Here is a 13,034-nt window from a genome sequence, read left to right on the forward strand (position 1 = left end):
AGACAGGCAACTCAACTGATTTCTTGATGTTTTATGTTGTGTAGCTGTCTGATAGAATAGTTAAATGAATATTAAGTCAGTGTACATGGAGCCATCTATCAACTGGAATGTAACTGGAGTGCAACACTGGAGTATACTGAGAAGTGACAACCACTGTAGGTTGTGGACGCAACTTAAGTTCCGGTTAATCATATCTGTATAGGAAGTCAGCTGAGGTTTAAACACTTTTAATAAGCTTACAGACTGATGATGATATAGCATTTGATTAGACAGACAGTAAATAAACACCAACACTTTGGCTACTGATGAGACATTGCCTGAAAGATTGGTTATAACCAACCTTTCTTTACCAACAATCAAGACAACATCGTCGGCATACAGCAGCATTTTTTGGATTCGCGGAAATGTTTGGTCCCAACACGTTTCTGAACTTCTTAAATCTGTAAACCAGAGAAGGAAATGACCAGCAGACAACCAGACAAGAACAAGTGAAACTAAAGCTGTGGCTGGAAAGTTAAGTAAACAAGTGATCATCCATCAGCTGTCCTGTCTTTCCTCAATGTGTAATCAGCTGGTGCGAGGGTTGAGTTTTGATAAAATTTTTTCAAATCCAAACCCAAATTGTCAAAGCTTTTCTGTGTCATACATGATAGTAAACTGAATATCTTTGGATTTTTGACTGTTGATGAGACAAAACAATACATTTCAAGAAGTCACCTTGGGCTCTAGGAAATTACAACGGGCATAATAGTTGCTGCCCTACATTATTTAGGTACAGCTGACGTAATCTGCTGCCGATGCAATGTTTGACATCAAAACCGGCGAAAGTGGCGGTCAGAGCTAGCTTAAAAAGGCAAGCTGTTACCTGTATGTTTTCTATATTATTTAAAATATGAGACAAAAATTAAATAGATTTGATAGCTTTAGAGCTCAGTGAATCCAGATATTATCAAAATATAACTCACTATAAGAACCTAACCCTAGCTGGTGAAAATGTTTTCTGTGGTGTTGAGGCACTTTTAGTGGCTCTAAGTTTCTGACTGCAGTGGCTGAGGATTTTTAAAGTTCAAAGAAAGGCTTAGTGCCTCACAGAGGATTAGATGGATTTACTCCCAAACACAGTGAGACAGAGGAAAGAAAACCAGGAGGGGTACATATATATATGTGTGTGTGTGTGTCGCTGTTAAACAGGTCAGAAGTCACAAGTACTGTATGTCTGTGAGAGCATGTGAGGTACAAAAAGAGATTTCTTTTGTCCTAAATATAATCTCAACAGTTCAAAATGATGGACATCCTTTTCAGAACTTTCTTGACTGACTTTTATGCTGTTCCACAACATTTTGAAACCTGGAGAGTCAACATTTTCTAGGCCTTTCCAGACCAGTATGAGAAACCCCAGGACCCAGAAACCCCATACAATGTCCAAAACAATTAATTTCCCTCTGGCATAATAATCTCAATATATAAAGAGTTTTCCAGAAGCTGGAAATCCATCCCAATTCAATTCATCCCAAAATTCAAATTCACCATTATAAATAGGTATACATCAAATTGCTACCTATCTACGTGACTAACTATTGCTCTCAAACTTTTCTAACAGCAGCGTCCATGAACCCCAGAACGTCTTCCAAACCCACATCTGTCCACCTGCCATACGGTGAATTTTTGTTGTTGTTGTTGTGTCAGCAGTCCTCCAGCCAGGAGGGGGCATCCATGCTGGGGTTGTTGAGTTGCTCGCCGGCCTGCTGGATGTTTTGCTCCAGGAAGCTGTGACACGATAAACTGTGAGCTGCTATAGCGTTATGGAGAAGCCATAACTGGTTATGAAGGACTTTGACCTGGAGGCAGAGAGAAAAAATGAAGGATATGTCAAGTCTGAACCCGCTAGAATGTGAAACTCTTTACTTTTTTTGTGTATTTGTTCATAAATAGTTATGAATCAATTTTGGCATTTTCATAATAACACTTATTTGTCAAACCAGGGTGGCGACTGCATTTAACTGCCCCAAAATCACACACTTACTAGTCATTATATTACTGTGGCTCTAACTGGAAGTCACTTTACATTAGAGCGTCTGCTGAATTGTAAATTAAGATATTTAGGGCTGCATATCAACCCCTTAATATTAGATACCCCTAAATAAAATATTTTTTTGGTATCAACAGAAATGTGTCCATAGTTCAGAGTATTGAAAAATATAAAGATTAGAGAAAGCTACCCTTTGCAGAGTTACAGAAAGCTAAATCTGTGCATGCTATCGAAAGTGTGCACAGATTTGTAACTTTGTTTACTGTTTTTGATCAGAGAGTTCCTGATTTAATTAAAACTGCCTATTTTAGAAATGTTTTGTAAAGTTGTTGTATGGCTGCTTGTATCTTGACAATATTTAACATTTTTTAACTTTGTTAAAAAGGTTTATATTTCTCAAAGTAAGCTATCAAAAGTGTTGTTTGGCTATTAGTACTGATGTTCAGGTATTGTTTTGGCACTGAAACATTTAAAACGATACACAACTTAAGTAATATTATTCCTACTGTTTCTTACCTCTAAACAAAAAGTTATTTATCAGAGAATCTATTTCTTACTTAACGAGATTTATGCAAACTTTCAATTTGCCCACAAGTGTAAATGCCAGAAATCTGGAGAAAAAAAAGCCAAAAAAAAGAAAAATTTATACTTGACTGATTTAGAAAAGTTGGTGTAATTCTTGACATCGTATTGTCATCTGCATCTATTTCTGGCAGTTCAGGAGCATCAGCAACGAATGGAAAGATAAATCACATCACAAAAGATGACCATTTCCTGGTCTTCCAAGACCCTGAGTGGTCTCTCATTCTGTATCACCTTATTCTCCTCTAGCAGCTTGAGTTTGACAGACAGGTCGTCTTTGACCTTCTGGTACTTCTCCCTCTGGCTCTGGAAGTCTTTCTGGGCCTGCTCCAGTTTCGGCAGGGTGATGGCGTCACGGGGCTTCAGGTTCAGCTCCTCCAGGTCGACTCGGTACGCATCGTACTCAATTCTGGAAGTCACAAAAATTTGCATGGTCATCTACAATGGCTGTCTCCAACATTTTTTCTCACTACAGACCATTTTTTAAAATAATTGTCCTGAGGTCCTGTTGGGGTGGGATATCACTGAATGGATGTTAGGCTCTAGGTAGGTAAAATATCAACTCTACTAATATAATATCTGAAAAAACATGTCTGAGTTCATGCTATTGATAGTATACAACTAAAAATGTGCAGTTGTGACGTTGTCTACTGCACAAATTAGGGGTGTAACCATTTGTGAATTCATCCCCAACTGTTCGGTATGCAACCTCCCTCAGTTTGGTATGCTCCCTGACCCAAACAATTACTGTCAAAATAGTTTAATAATCCACTTACTCTGACGTGTGGAACAATAATTCTAGGGCTTGAGTTGCACCCGGAATGTTTTGGCAATGCATCACCTACAGTAGCGGTAGCATACCAGTAGCATACTCATGGATGTAGGCTTAGACAAGTTACTCTGGTTACCTATGCTCATGTAGTGTCACTGCCATCATTATTATTAAAATACGCCCTGTTGTGAAACAATACCATGTCTCCTTGTCCCCCTCGCCTCTCTGTGAGGGTTACCTTTGAGTGAAGGTATTCAGAACAACTGCAAACACATTTGAGTCGTAAGAACCAGTTTTGAGTGAATGTAAATCATCATAAAACAGCTGTCAGCAGGTGTCCTGACCCTGACTGTGTCACTAATAGTTCTGGTCAGTGAGCCATTGTTGGATGTTTACATTTTTCAAAATAAATATTATTTTCTTCCTTTATTCCTTTCAATTAGTCACTTAGTCAATGGAAAGAAACTATTTTGATTTGATTTATGTCATTTTTTAAAGCAAAAATACCAAATATTTGATGGTTTTAGGTTCTCAAATTTGCTGCTTTTTTCTTGTCTAACATTATAGTAGTAATTTGATATCTTTTGCGTTGTTCATTGGGCTCTAGGTAATTGTGATGGGCACCTTTCCCAGTTTTATGATGTTTTAAGGACCAAACAATTAGTTGTTTGATTAATTAAAATTAGTTGTTTAAATGATTAGTCGACTGACAGAAAATTTATCCGCAACTACTTTGATAATTGATTGAATAATTGTCAGTCATTTTTTAAGAAAAGATACCTATATTTGCAGTTTCTCAAATGTGATTATTTAATGCTTTTCTGTTTTATACTATTGTAAACTGAATATCTTTGGATTTTTGACTGCTGCTCAGACAAAATGATGATTCATTGAGAAAATAACTGGCAGATTAATTAAGATTAATCAATAATGAAAATAATCATTAGCTGTAGCCCCAGTTTAATTTGTTTAGTCTGTGACATTAAACACATTGGACTTCAAGTGCTGTCATCTTGTGATTTCTACTTCTATCATGTTTTCCTACATTTCCCAGAATGCCTTTCTTTATCATCCCTTACCAAAACCCGTCCTTGTGACTGCGTTGCATTCTGGTTTATTTTCATCTCCTGTGCGTGCAGAGACTAGTCTCTCTCTTTCTTTTTTGGTGGATTTCTCTGTTTGACTGTTGAATGTCAAAACATTTTTTGCTATTAAACTCATAAATATCTGGATATGACAGCTGTGACATCATCTACATCCATACTGTTGTCATGTCTGGATGCTGACAGGAAACAGGAAGTGTGTTTTCCACCTACCTGACAGTCTCGTACTGCTTGGCGTTGATCATGGTGTCCTCGATGGTTTTGTTGACCAAAGTGTTCATGTCGGATGTGAAGGAGTTAATGGCCGCCGTCAGAGTCTCGCCGCTCTTAGACAGAAACTTCTGAGCTTCTGCATTCACACCAAACTCCACCTGATGTCCAGTATAGTATTACAATGATCAGAGCCTCGTTAAGGCCTCAGTGTCAGCCAATAATTTTTGTATTCTTCTCCTAAACTTCTTTCTCTGTTTGTTTGTACGAGTTCGGATTCAACAAACTCTCTGAACCATCTGAAATTAATCGTACGACAGATCTCGTAAATTTAATTTGTACCTCAGAGAAAATTCCACATACAAGAACACGGTAAATACCACAAATTGTCTTATATCACTTGTAGGTGCCACTTAATAATGAATCACTTTGTCTGAGTGTTTCTTGCTTGAGGCCCAATGTGTCAAATTCAGATATTGACAAGTTTTGCAACCACAAAAACAACAACAAGTCGTAAGTGGCAACATTTTTGTTGATTACTGACAGTGATGTTGTGTCCTGGTTTTAACGAATAGTGCGTTAGGTTCCAGCTCTTAAAATCTGAGGATTAGTTGTTTTTTTCTGTTGGTTAAACAAAACAAGCAATTTGAGGACGTCGCCTTGTGCTTTTAGAACTCATGATGGACATTTTATTTTTAAAAGGGGACATAAAATGTATTAACCATAAAAAACCTCATCAGAGCATCCTCGTTAGCAGCAGTAGTACATTAATAGTTTTAAGGGTAATAGCGATGACAATATTTTTAAACTCACATGCAGTGTTGGCGTTTTGAGGCTGAGCTCGTTGAAGGCATCCCCCAGTGTCTTCTGGGTAACTGTGAACTGAGAGAGCTGATTGGCCAGCGTCTGAGCTAACTTGGTCATGTGATCGTAGCGTTGTCGGTCGTCTTTGAGCAACTCCAGGCGAGGCTCCAAGTCCAGATCCACCGTACGAGATCCACGACCGAGCTTCTCTGACAGAGCCTGCCGGGTGCACTGCAGACAGACAGAGGGAGGGTACTATTGATCTGAAGATTGATTGATCATCTTCCGCCAGATATCAGTTTCATTTTCTGCTTTGTAAACACAGATCTCTCACTTCTCTCACCTTATAGGTGTTGATGCTCCACTTGCGGACTCTCTGCAGCTTCTCGCTGGCCGGGCTCTTGTTGTTGCCTGGGACAACCACAGGTCCACTCTCCTGTTTCTGGGGTGTCTCTGGGACCTCTGTAGTTTAGGTCAAAAGGTCTATTTAATTGGCTGAATAGACAGATTGTCTGATATTGAAAATATATTTTTACAAATTATTTAGTTTATATAATCTTTTTTTAAAGTGACATTCATGCCAGTAAAGAAAGTAACTAAGTACTACTACTTTCTACTCCACTACATTTATTTAACAACTTTAGTTACTTTTCAGATGAAGATTTGACACAATGGATAATATAACAAGCTTTTAAAATACAACACATTGTTAAAGATGAAACCAGTGGTTTCCAACCTTTTTGACTTTTGACGTCTTACAAAAAGCAGTGTGTAGTCGGGGTCACATTTCACATGTCTATGAGTTGTTAACAGCTCCACCAAATAGTGATTTTTCCTTCCAAACTTCTAACATGCTTTAATTTCAATAAATGTTCAAATGATCCAATATTTCACCAAAAATCAAATATTAGAGAAAAAAGTCCATAGTGTATATCAGAACTTTGTTTTTTCTTCTTTCCTCTCCCATTAATCATCTCACGACCCCTCAGATTTATCTGCTGACCCTTTGGAGGGGCCTCGACCCCTAGGTTGGGAACCAGTGGACTAAACTAGCTAACTGTATATAAAGTAGTGTAAACTAGCTCCACCTCCAGCAGCTACAACAGTAACATGCTGCTCTAACACTGATGCTTCACTATTAATAATCTAATGATGTCATATATAATAATTATCAGTCAGAGGGACCAAACCACTACTTTTACTGCAATACTTTAACTACATCAAGCTCATAATACTTATGTACTTTTACTGCAATACTTTAACTACATCAAGCTCATAATACTTATGTACTTTTACTGCAATACTTTAACTACATCAAGCTCATAATACTTATGTACTTTTACTGCAATACTTTAACTACATTAAGCTCATAATACAAACGTCCCCCTTGCTGCTTGTTCCTTCAGTTGGATGTTTGAGCTTCACTTTGCAGAATGATGTATGTGCAGAGTTCGCCAAGTCTCGCTGAGCTCACTGAAAATCCAATTTGGGGATTTACAAGCATGATTTGTGACATCACAAATAGCTTGGAGCCAATCCTGGTCCAATATTCCCCTTATTACACAAGTGTGATGTGGAAACTAGAAGCCTCCAGTGCACAAACACTGAGGACTGACTTAACAGTGAAGCAGGAGACATCTTCTGTGAAGTAGTTAAACTTTTGAAATGAAATGAAATATGTCTGCATATTCATAGACTCTGGAATTTTTAATGAGGAAGAGGGAGTAGATGCCATTTTAACATGGTGATACTTTCTTTGTGGAAAAAACAAATCAGACACACATTATGTCCCAAGCAGAGTATTCTTATATGTCTAAATATATGTCTGGAGGGGATCTTTAAGTAGGATTTTTCATGCATGCATGCACTTGTAATGGAGTATTTTTACATTGCTGTGTTGGTACTTTTACTTAAGTAAAGGATCTGAATACTTCTTCCAGCACAAGTCACATTTACTCTTCTTCTGCTCTACTTGCCTTTGCTCTGTTCCGTTTCCATGGTGATCTCTGGTGTGTCCTCAGCTTGACAGGAAGTAACATCGTTGTCAGTGTGGTTGCTGTTACTGTTCACTTCCTATAAAAAACAACAACAACAACAAAACAAAACAAACCATAGTAAGTAAATGGTACACATAGTGCTGGGTATTTCATCAAAGTATGTCCACAAATAAACAGGGCGTCCAATCAGCTTCAAGCCTCCTCAAGTTGGTTTTCATAACTGACTGAAAAGAAGAAAAATCTACACTTCTGTTCAACATCAAGAAAATTCAGACTTGAAGGAGGACGGCACGTTTTAGGGTGCCACTTGGAGGGGAGAAATATGACTGAGAGGTTCTGGTTCAGACCCTCAAAGCAACTAGAACAGATCATCTAGGAGGGAGGAAATTAATGAAAAAACAAAACCTCACATTTTTACTGCTGTTGTATTTAATTACGACGTGTATAGACGAGCATCACGGAGAACCACAACAAGCATGGTTAATTGGTAAATTAAACATATTGAGAAAACACATACATTGCCATCCAGGTAGAAGAGGCATTTTTCATCTAGTTATGGCAATATCGGTTGGTCACCACTGGACAGAAATATTGAAACAACTATTCCCATTCATTTCACTCTGAAATGATGAAATCCCTTTGGTGACCCTCTAACTTTTAGCATTGAAAAACCTGTTTTATTTAGTTTTCCCACATGGGATTACAAAGACCACACAATAGTCCACACGTAGTATCTACTTTGAGTACTTTTTGGACAGAAAGTTTTACTGTGGCTGACCTGTGACCAGAGGTCTTATAGTGTCCTCTTGCTTTCTAGTAACTGAGACCCAACCCTAACCCTAACCCAGACCCAGACCCAGACCACGTCCAACTTGGTCTGGATTTGGTCCTGTTTTTTTGTCACATTGTAAATATGTCAAATACTCGAGTTGAACCGAACAGACTCTCTGTCAGCTCTGATCAGATGATGCGGGAGAAAACTATGAGGTTTTCTTTTTGGTTTGGATGATGGTGCAAAAAAAAAAAAAAAAAAGACAACTTCTTTCAACCCTGGCTGCTTGTTAATTGTCTGTTTTGAACCGGTTTTGAACGTCCTCGGGTCCCTTTTGGGATCAGAGTCAGAATCAGGTTATTTGCCGAGTAGGTTCACACATACAATCAATTTGCCTCGGTGTTGTGGTGTAAACAATCAAAAAATACAAGATACAAGAGAAGATACAAGTAACAAGAGTTAAGTCATTTGAAATAATATAAAATAGAAATTTACAATAAAACTATTTAGAATATATCGTAAACTGAAAAGAGCTGCAACAGATTTAAAATGAAGAGAATGAAATGTACAAAATATTGTTTACAGTTTATGCAATGTGGAATCTCTATATGAAAATACATTTTTGCACGTCAAACTGCAGTCGGTTTTCTATTGGTCTGTTTTTTCATCTTGTACAAAATCTTGGACGACTGAAGACCAGTAGCAGGTGGAGTTAAAGGTTGCAGGTTCAAATCCCTATCTCCCTCTCTCATCAGCTGCTGCCTCTGAGCCCTTTAGCAAGTAAACCAGCAGAGTTTTCCTGGACTTCCTACAGCCCTCGAACACAACACGAACATCAGAAGTAGTCAACAGTAAAAAAAAAGGTCAAAGGTCAGATGTCAGTGCACTGTGACAATACGGTAAGGATCACCGTGGGAACTGGAGCTTACAGGGGCCAATCAGAATCCAGATCAAAAGGTTGTGAGGTTGCCACGGAGATGATGGCTCCCTGTTGTGATTGGCGGCAGGCAAACAGGTCAGAGGTTAGTGGAGCACTCAAGACAGGAAATAGTCACCTGACACAGATGAGAGGTAACGACACACACACGCGCACACACGCGCACACACACACACACACACACACACACACACACACACACACACACACGCTATACTGCTGTCCAGTTGTCCAGCTGTCCAGTTAATGTTGTTTCACACACACACACACACACACACACACACACACACACACACACACACACACACACACACACACACACACCTGTGGAGGGCTCACCGGGCCGGAGGAATTTGGCTCAAAGTTGTTGTGTCGCATTGAAGAGACAGCGAGGCATGTAGTGACGCAAAACGAGCCACACACACACACACACACACACACACACACACACACACACACACACACACACACACAATTTATCCACCTTTGCTTTTACCAAAGGTTAGAGAAGTTGTCGTGTGACCGGAAGGTTGCTGGTTTCTACATTAAGCTCTTAAAGGGAAAATCCACCCAAAACACTTCAAAGACACACATTTATTTTTGCACTTGTGGCTCCATTTACATCCTCACTTTCAACATCACAGCTTGTTTTAAAGCAGCATTCACACAATCCCCCTCCAAAAGACTGTTTGGATCACTGGACTGGACCAGGAACGACTGACCAGTCCCTCCAGGAAACAGTGATTTTGTGATGGCAATAATTAACTCTAATTCAAGAAATGTCAGCAATATTTGTGAAAGCTTGCAATTTTGCTAAATTTACCGCAACTTTTCCGCATTCCCAAACGAACAGACCGCTTGCGTCATCGCAGTGCAATCAGCAAGGACTTAGGCGGACAAATCTCACCTGCCAACAAAAACGATTCCAGAGACCGAGCAAAACAATGCTCCCAAACGAGGTTTGCAGTCAGTTAGTCAGAAGAATACAAGTTGACGTTGTTCAGACAGCAAAGATAGACGTAATCTACCTCAAACATAGAAATGTGCACCTTCTAAATGAAACTATATTTTTATGTTAATGGATTGATTTTAATAGCATTATTGACTGATTGTATTTGGTGCTAATGTTGAGTAACTCAAGTACAGTATTTTTCTTTTTTATATAACTTTGAGCTCATGGTTCTCATATTCAGAAAATAAATAAACAGAGCAAATAATAGCACTGAACTATAGTTGTTTCTGTGTTTTTATGTTAGAAAATGAATTTTTGTGTTCGTTATCAAACGTTTCTTGGCCACATAAATCCAGCTTCTCATTCACCTCAACAGTCTGAGGTCCTGAGAGCAACATCTAAAGCTATAACTGTAAAACAAAACACTTTTTTAAAGCGACATTTATACAATCAGGCGCCGTTAAGTAGTAACACTTGACATCCATTTGCTTTAAAAAAAAAAAAAACACCCAACAAACTGCTTTTAAATAACGCAGCTACACTTATAAAACAATAAGACTCAAACTACTTTCCATCAGCTGTTATTTGTATTAACTGCTCTGCACACAGGTGAGTCACCTGCTGACATCACAGCAGCAGGACCACGCCCGTTACCTGCCGTCACACGATAACTGTTAACCACAACAACGGCCGTCTTATCAGACACAGAAACACTTTCCCATCCATTTCATCCACACTGTCACCATTTATCACTACAGTTTGCTTTTGTTGTCGTGACAACAGGTGATAACATTGTAGAGGCTGTTAGCGAGTTGTTTTACTCTTTTATTTAACAGGTTACATAACGTGTGTTTGGGAATATCTACAAAGAACAAATAAATCCATCACGTCTGTTTTACACGTGTATAATACAGTGTTAACACACTCAGTCGCTCATGTAGCTGCAGCCTGCGATTATGTGAACATACAAGGATGTGAGGATGTGTAAATATACACTTATAGCGTTAAAATGTAAATATTTAAGACAAATTGATTCATACGTATAACTTCAGACATGTAAATTCCTTTTTTTTCTCCAAGATTTTGAACAATTCTCTTTCAATTCAGATATGCAGGATCTCACAAACTTTTAATTTAAGGCTTAAAGCTCATTTGTTGAGACAAAATACTTGCATTTTGTATGTTGTGGCCTTCTTTCTTTGTCCTAATATCTTTTCTAGCAGTTGTATATTTTATTGTTGACATATAATTTATCCTAAATTTTTTTTCTATTTTTGTAATTTTTTCTTTTTTGAATGTTATGCTAATGTACTTTTTTAATTTCATGTTTTTATAAACTCTTTTTGTTTGTTTGTTTTTAAACTCACCAGCACAATCCTTTTATACTCCTTTAATGCATTTTGTTTTTTGTATCTTATTATTCATGTGAAAAAATAAACAAAAACTGACACTTATAAGGACTATTTCTTCAAAAGTTAACAACAGCAAAGTTTGTAGATTATCAGATGATAATGTCACAGTTCTTGAGCAGCACAAACTAAATTCAATTCACCTCCACTGCACTAAAGTAGAAGCAGAAACCTCAGAGAGAGATATCTCCAAAACAAAAACTATCTGCACGGCTAGATACTAAGAGAAGTAAGTGAGAATTATTATTATCTTTTTTTTGCGGTTAGAGTGAAACAATCCAATTCAAAAAGCCCAAGTTTTTATAGAGCAGAGAGCAAATGTAAATAATGCAAAACCACACACCTGTTAGATATCATCAAAATACTCATTAAAAACAAAGTTATCCAAAAGCATCCAACCATCAGGAGGCATTTTGGTTTATTCACATCACATCATCTATCTCACATATACAGCAGTTTGTGGTTTTAAACTTTCTGTTAAGATGAGTAGACAACTGAATAAATATTGCAGCGCCCCCCTGAGGCCAAAACAGAGTAAACGTTGAAAACACAAAAACAGAACAATGACAACCTTTAATCTTTGAACCTACAATAAGCAGCAGACACTCATTACCTTACTGTAAGTGCAATAAAACCTCTGCAAGTAAACACCCAATAAGAGTAAATTATTAATGTAAAACGCTATCTGATTTCCATTTGGGCTGAATAATTTGGATTTTGCCTGCATGTCAAGGTCTTAGCAACTTCTTCTTCTGTTGATTTCTGGCAGACCAGACACAGGATGTGTACCGCTGCCTCCCGCCGGTTAAAAACAACAACAACGCATTTGGTCTTTGCAAACAGAAATTATGTACATGTTTATTTGCATATAGAGCGGGGAAGTGGGATCTGATCACAAGAGGTCACTCAAAATGAATTCAGAGACGCATTTTAATGCCAGGTGTGAATTGACGTACTTAGAGCTGCCCACTTGTGGTCGGATCACCACAAGGAGTATTTTGTCATATCGTCAAGAATATAATTATCGAAGAAATACCCTGAAATATCGTGATGTTACTTTAGGGCCATATATCGCCCAACTGTACCAGACGACTAAACAACGATCTGAAACTCGCTATAAAGCTCCGTGAAGCCGACGGGAGATGCAGAGTTGCTGATAATTCTCTGTAGATTCATCACTATGATTTCATACATTGTTGTTGTAAAATATATCAATTATAGCTGCTTCATGTTTGAGGAAAACACATCCAGCTGTGTTTGAGATCTGCTCCAATGTGAGAGTGAAAAACTAAAAGTCTGTTTTGACAGTAAGAATTATTTTAAAAATCAGTTTTCAACACTCTGATTGAGTCAAACAGAGCAGAAGAAACGTCAGTAACGAGCGGTTTTCATGCTGTCTCACCCTGGAAGGAGCTTCCTCCTCCTGGATGCCTCCTTTTTGCTCCGCCCCCTCCATCCTCTTCCTCC

General features: G+C 38.2%; 1 protein-coding gene across 1 annotated transcript; it reads right to left on the bottom strand.

Annotated features, from left to right (window-relative positions):
• Positions 1-211: 211 nt before the first annotated feature.
• On the bottom strand, positions 212-13,034 carry LOC121889684 (arfaptin-1-like). Its single transcript, XM_042401847.1, has 7 exons — positions 12,970-13,034; positions 7,477-7,573; positions 5,844-5,962; positions 5,510-5,731; positions 4,700-4,857; positions 2,846-3,020; positions 212-1,838 (listed from the first exon to the last, which is right to left on the bottom strand). Exons 1-7 carry the CDS (start codon positions 13,021-13,023, stop codon positions 1,683-1,685), a joined length of 981 nt encoding a protein of 326 aa, XP_042257781.1. The 5' UTR covers positions 13,024-13,034; the 3' UTR covers positions 212-1,682.

Source organism: Thunnus maccoyii, chromosome 22 (genome assembly GCF_910596095.1).
Source record: "Thunnus maccoyii chromosome 22, fThuMac1.1, whole genome shotgun sequence".
In the NCBI taxonomy this organism is placed as follows: domain Eukaryota; kingdom Metazoa; phylum Chordata; class Actinopteri; order Scombriformes; family Scombridae; genus Thunnus; species Thunnus maccoyii.

Excerpts from the sequence above, each read along its gene's own strand:
- LOC121889684 (XM_042401847.1), bottom strand. The coding sequence starts at position 13,023 with ATGGAGGGGGCGGAGCAAAAAGGAGGCATCCAGGAGGAGGAAGCTCCT. Across the intron at positions 7,574-12,969 it reads AGGAGGAAGCTCCTTCCAGG|GAAGTGAACAGTAACAGCAA; the intron begins GTGAGACAGCAT and ends TGTTTTTTATAG. Across the intron at positions 5,963-7,476 it reads GGAAACGGAACAGAGCAAAG|AGGTCCCAGAGACACCCCAG; the intron begins GCAAGTAGAGCA and ends CCTAAACTACAG.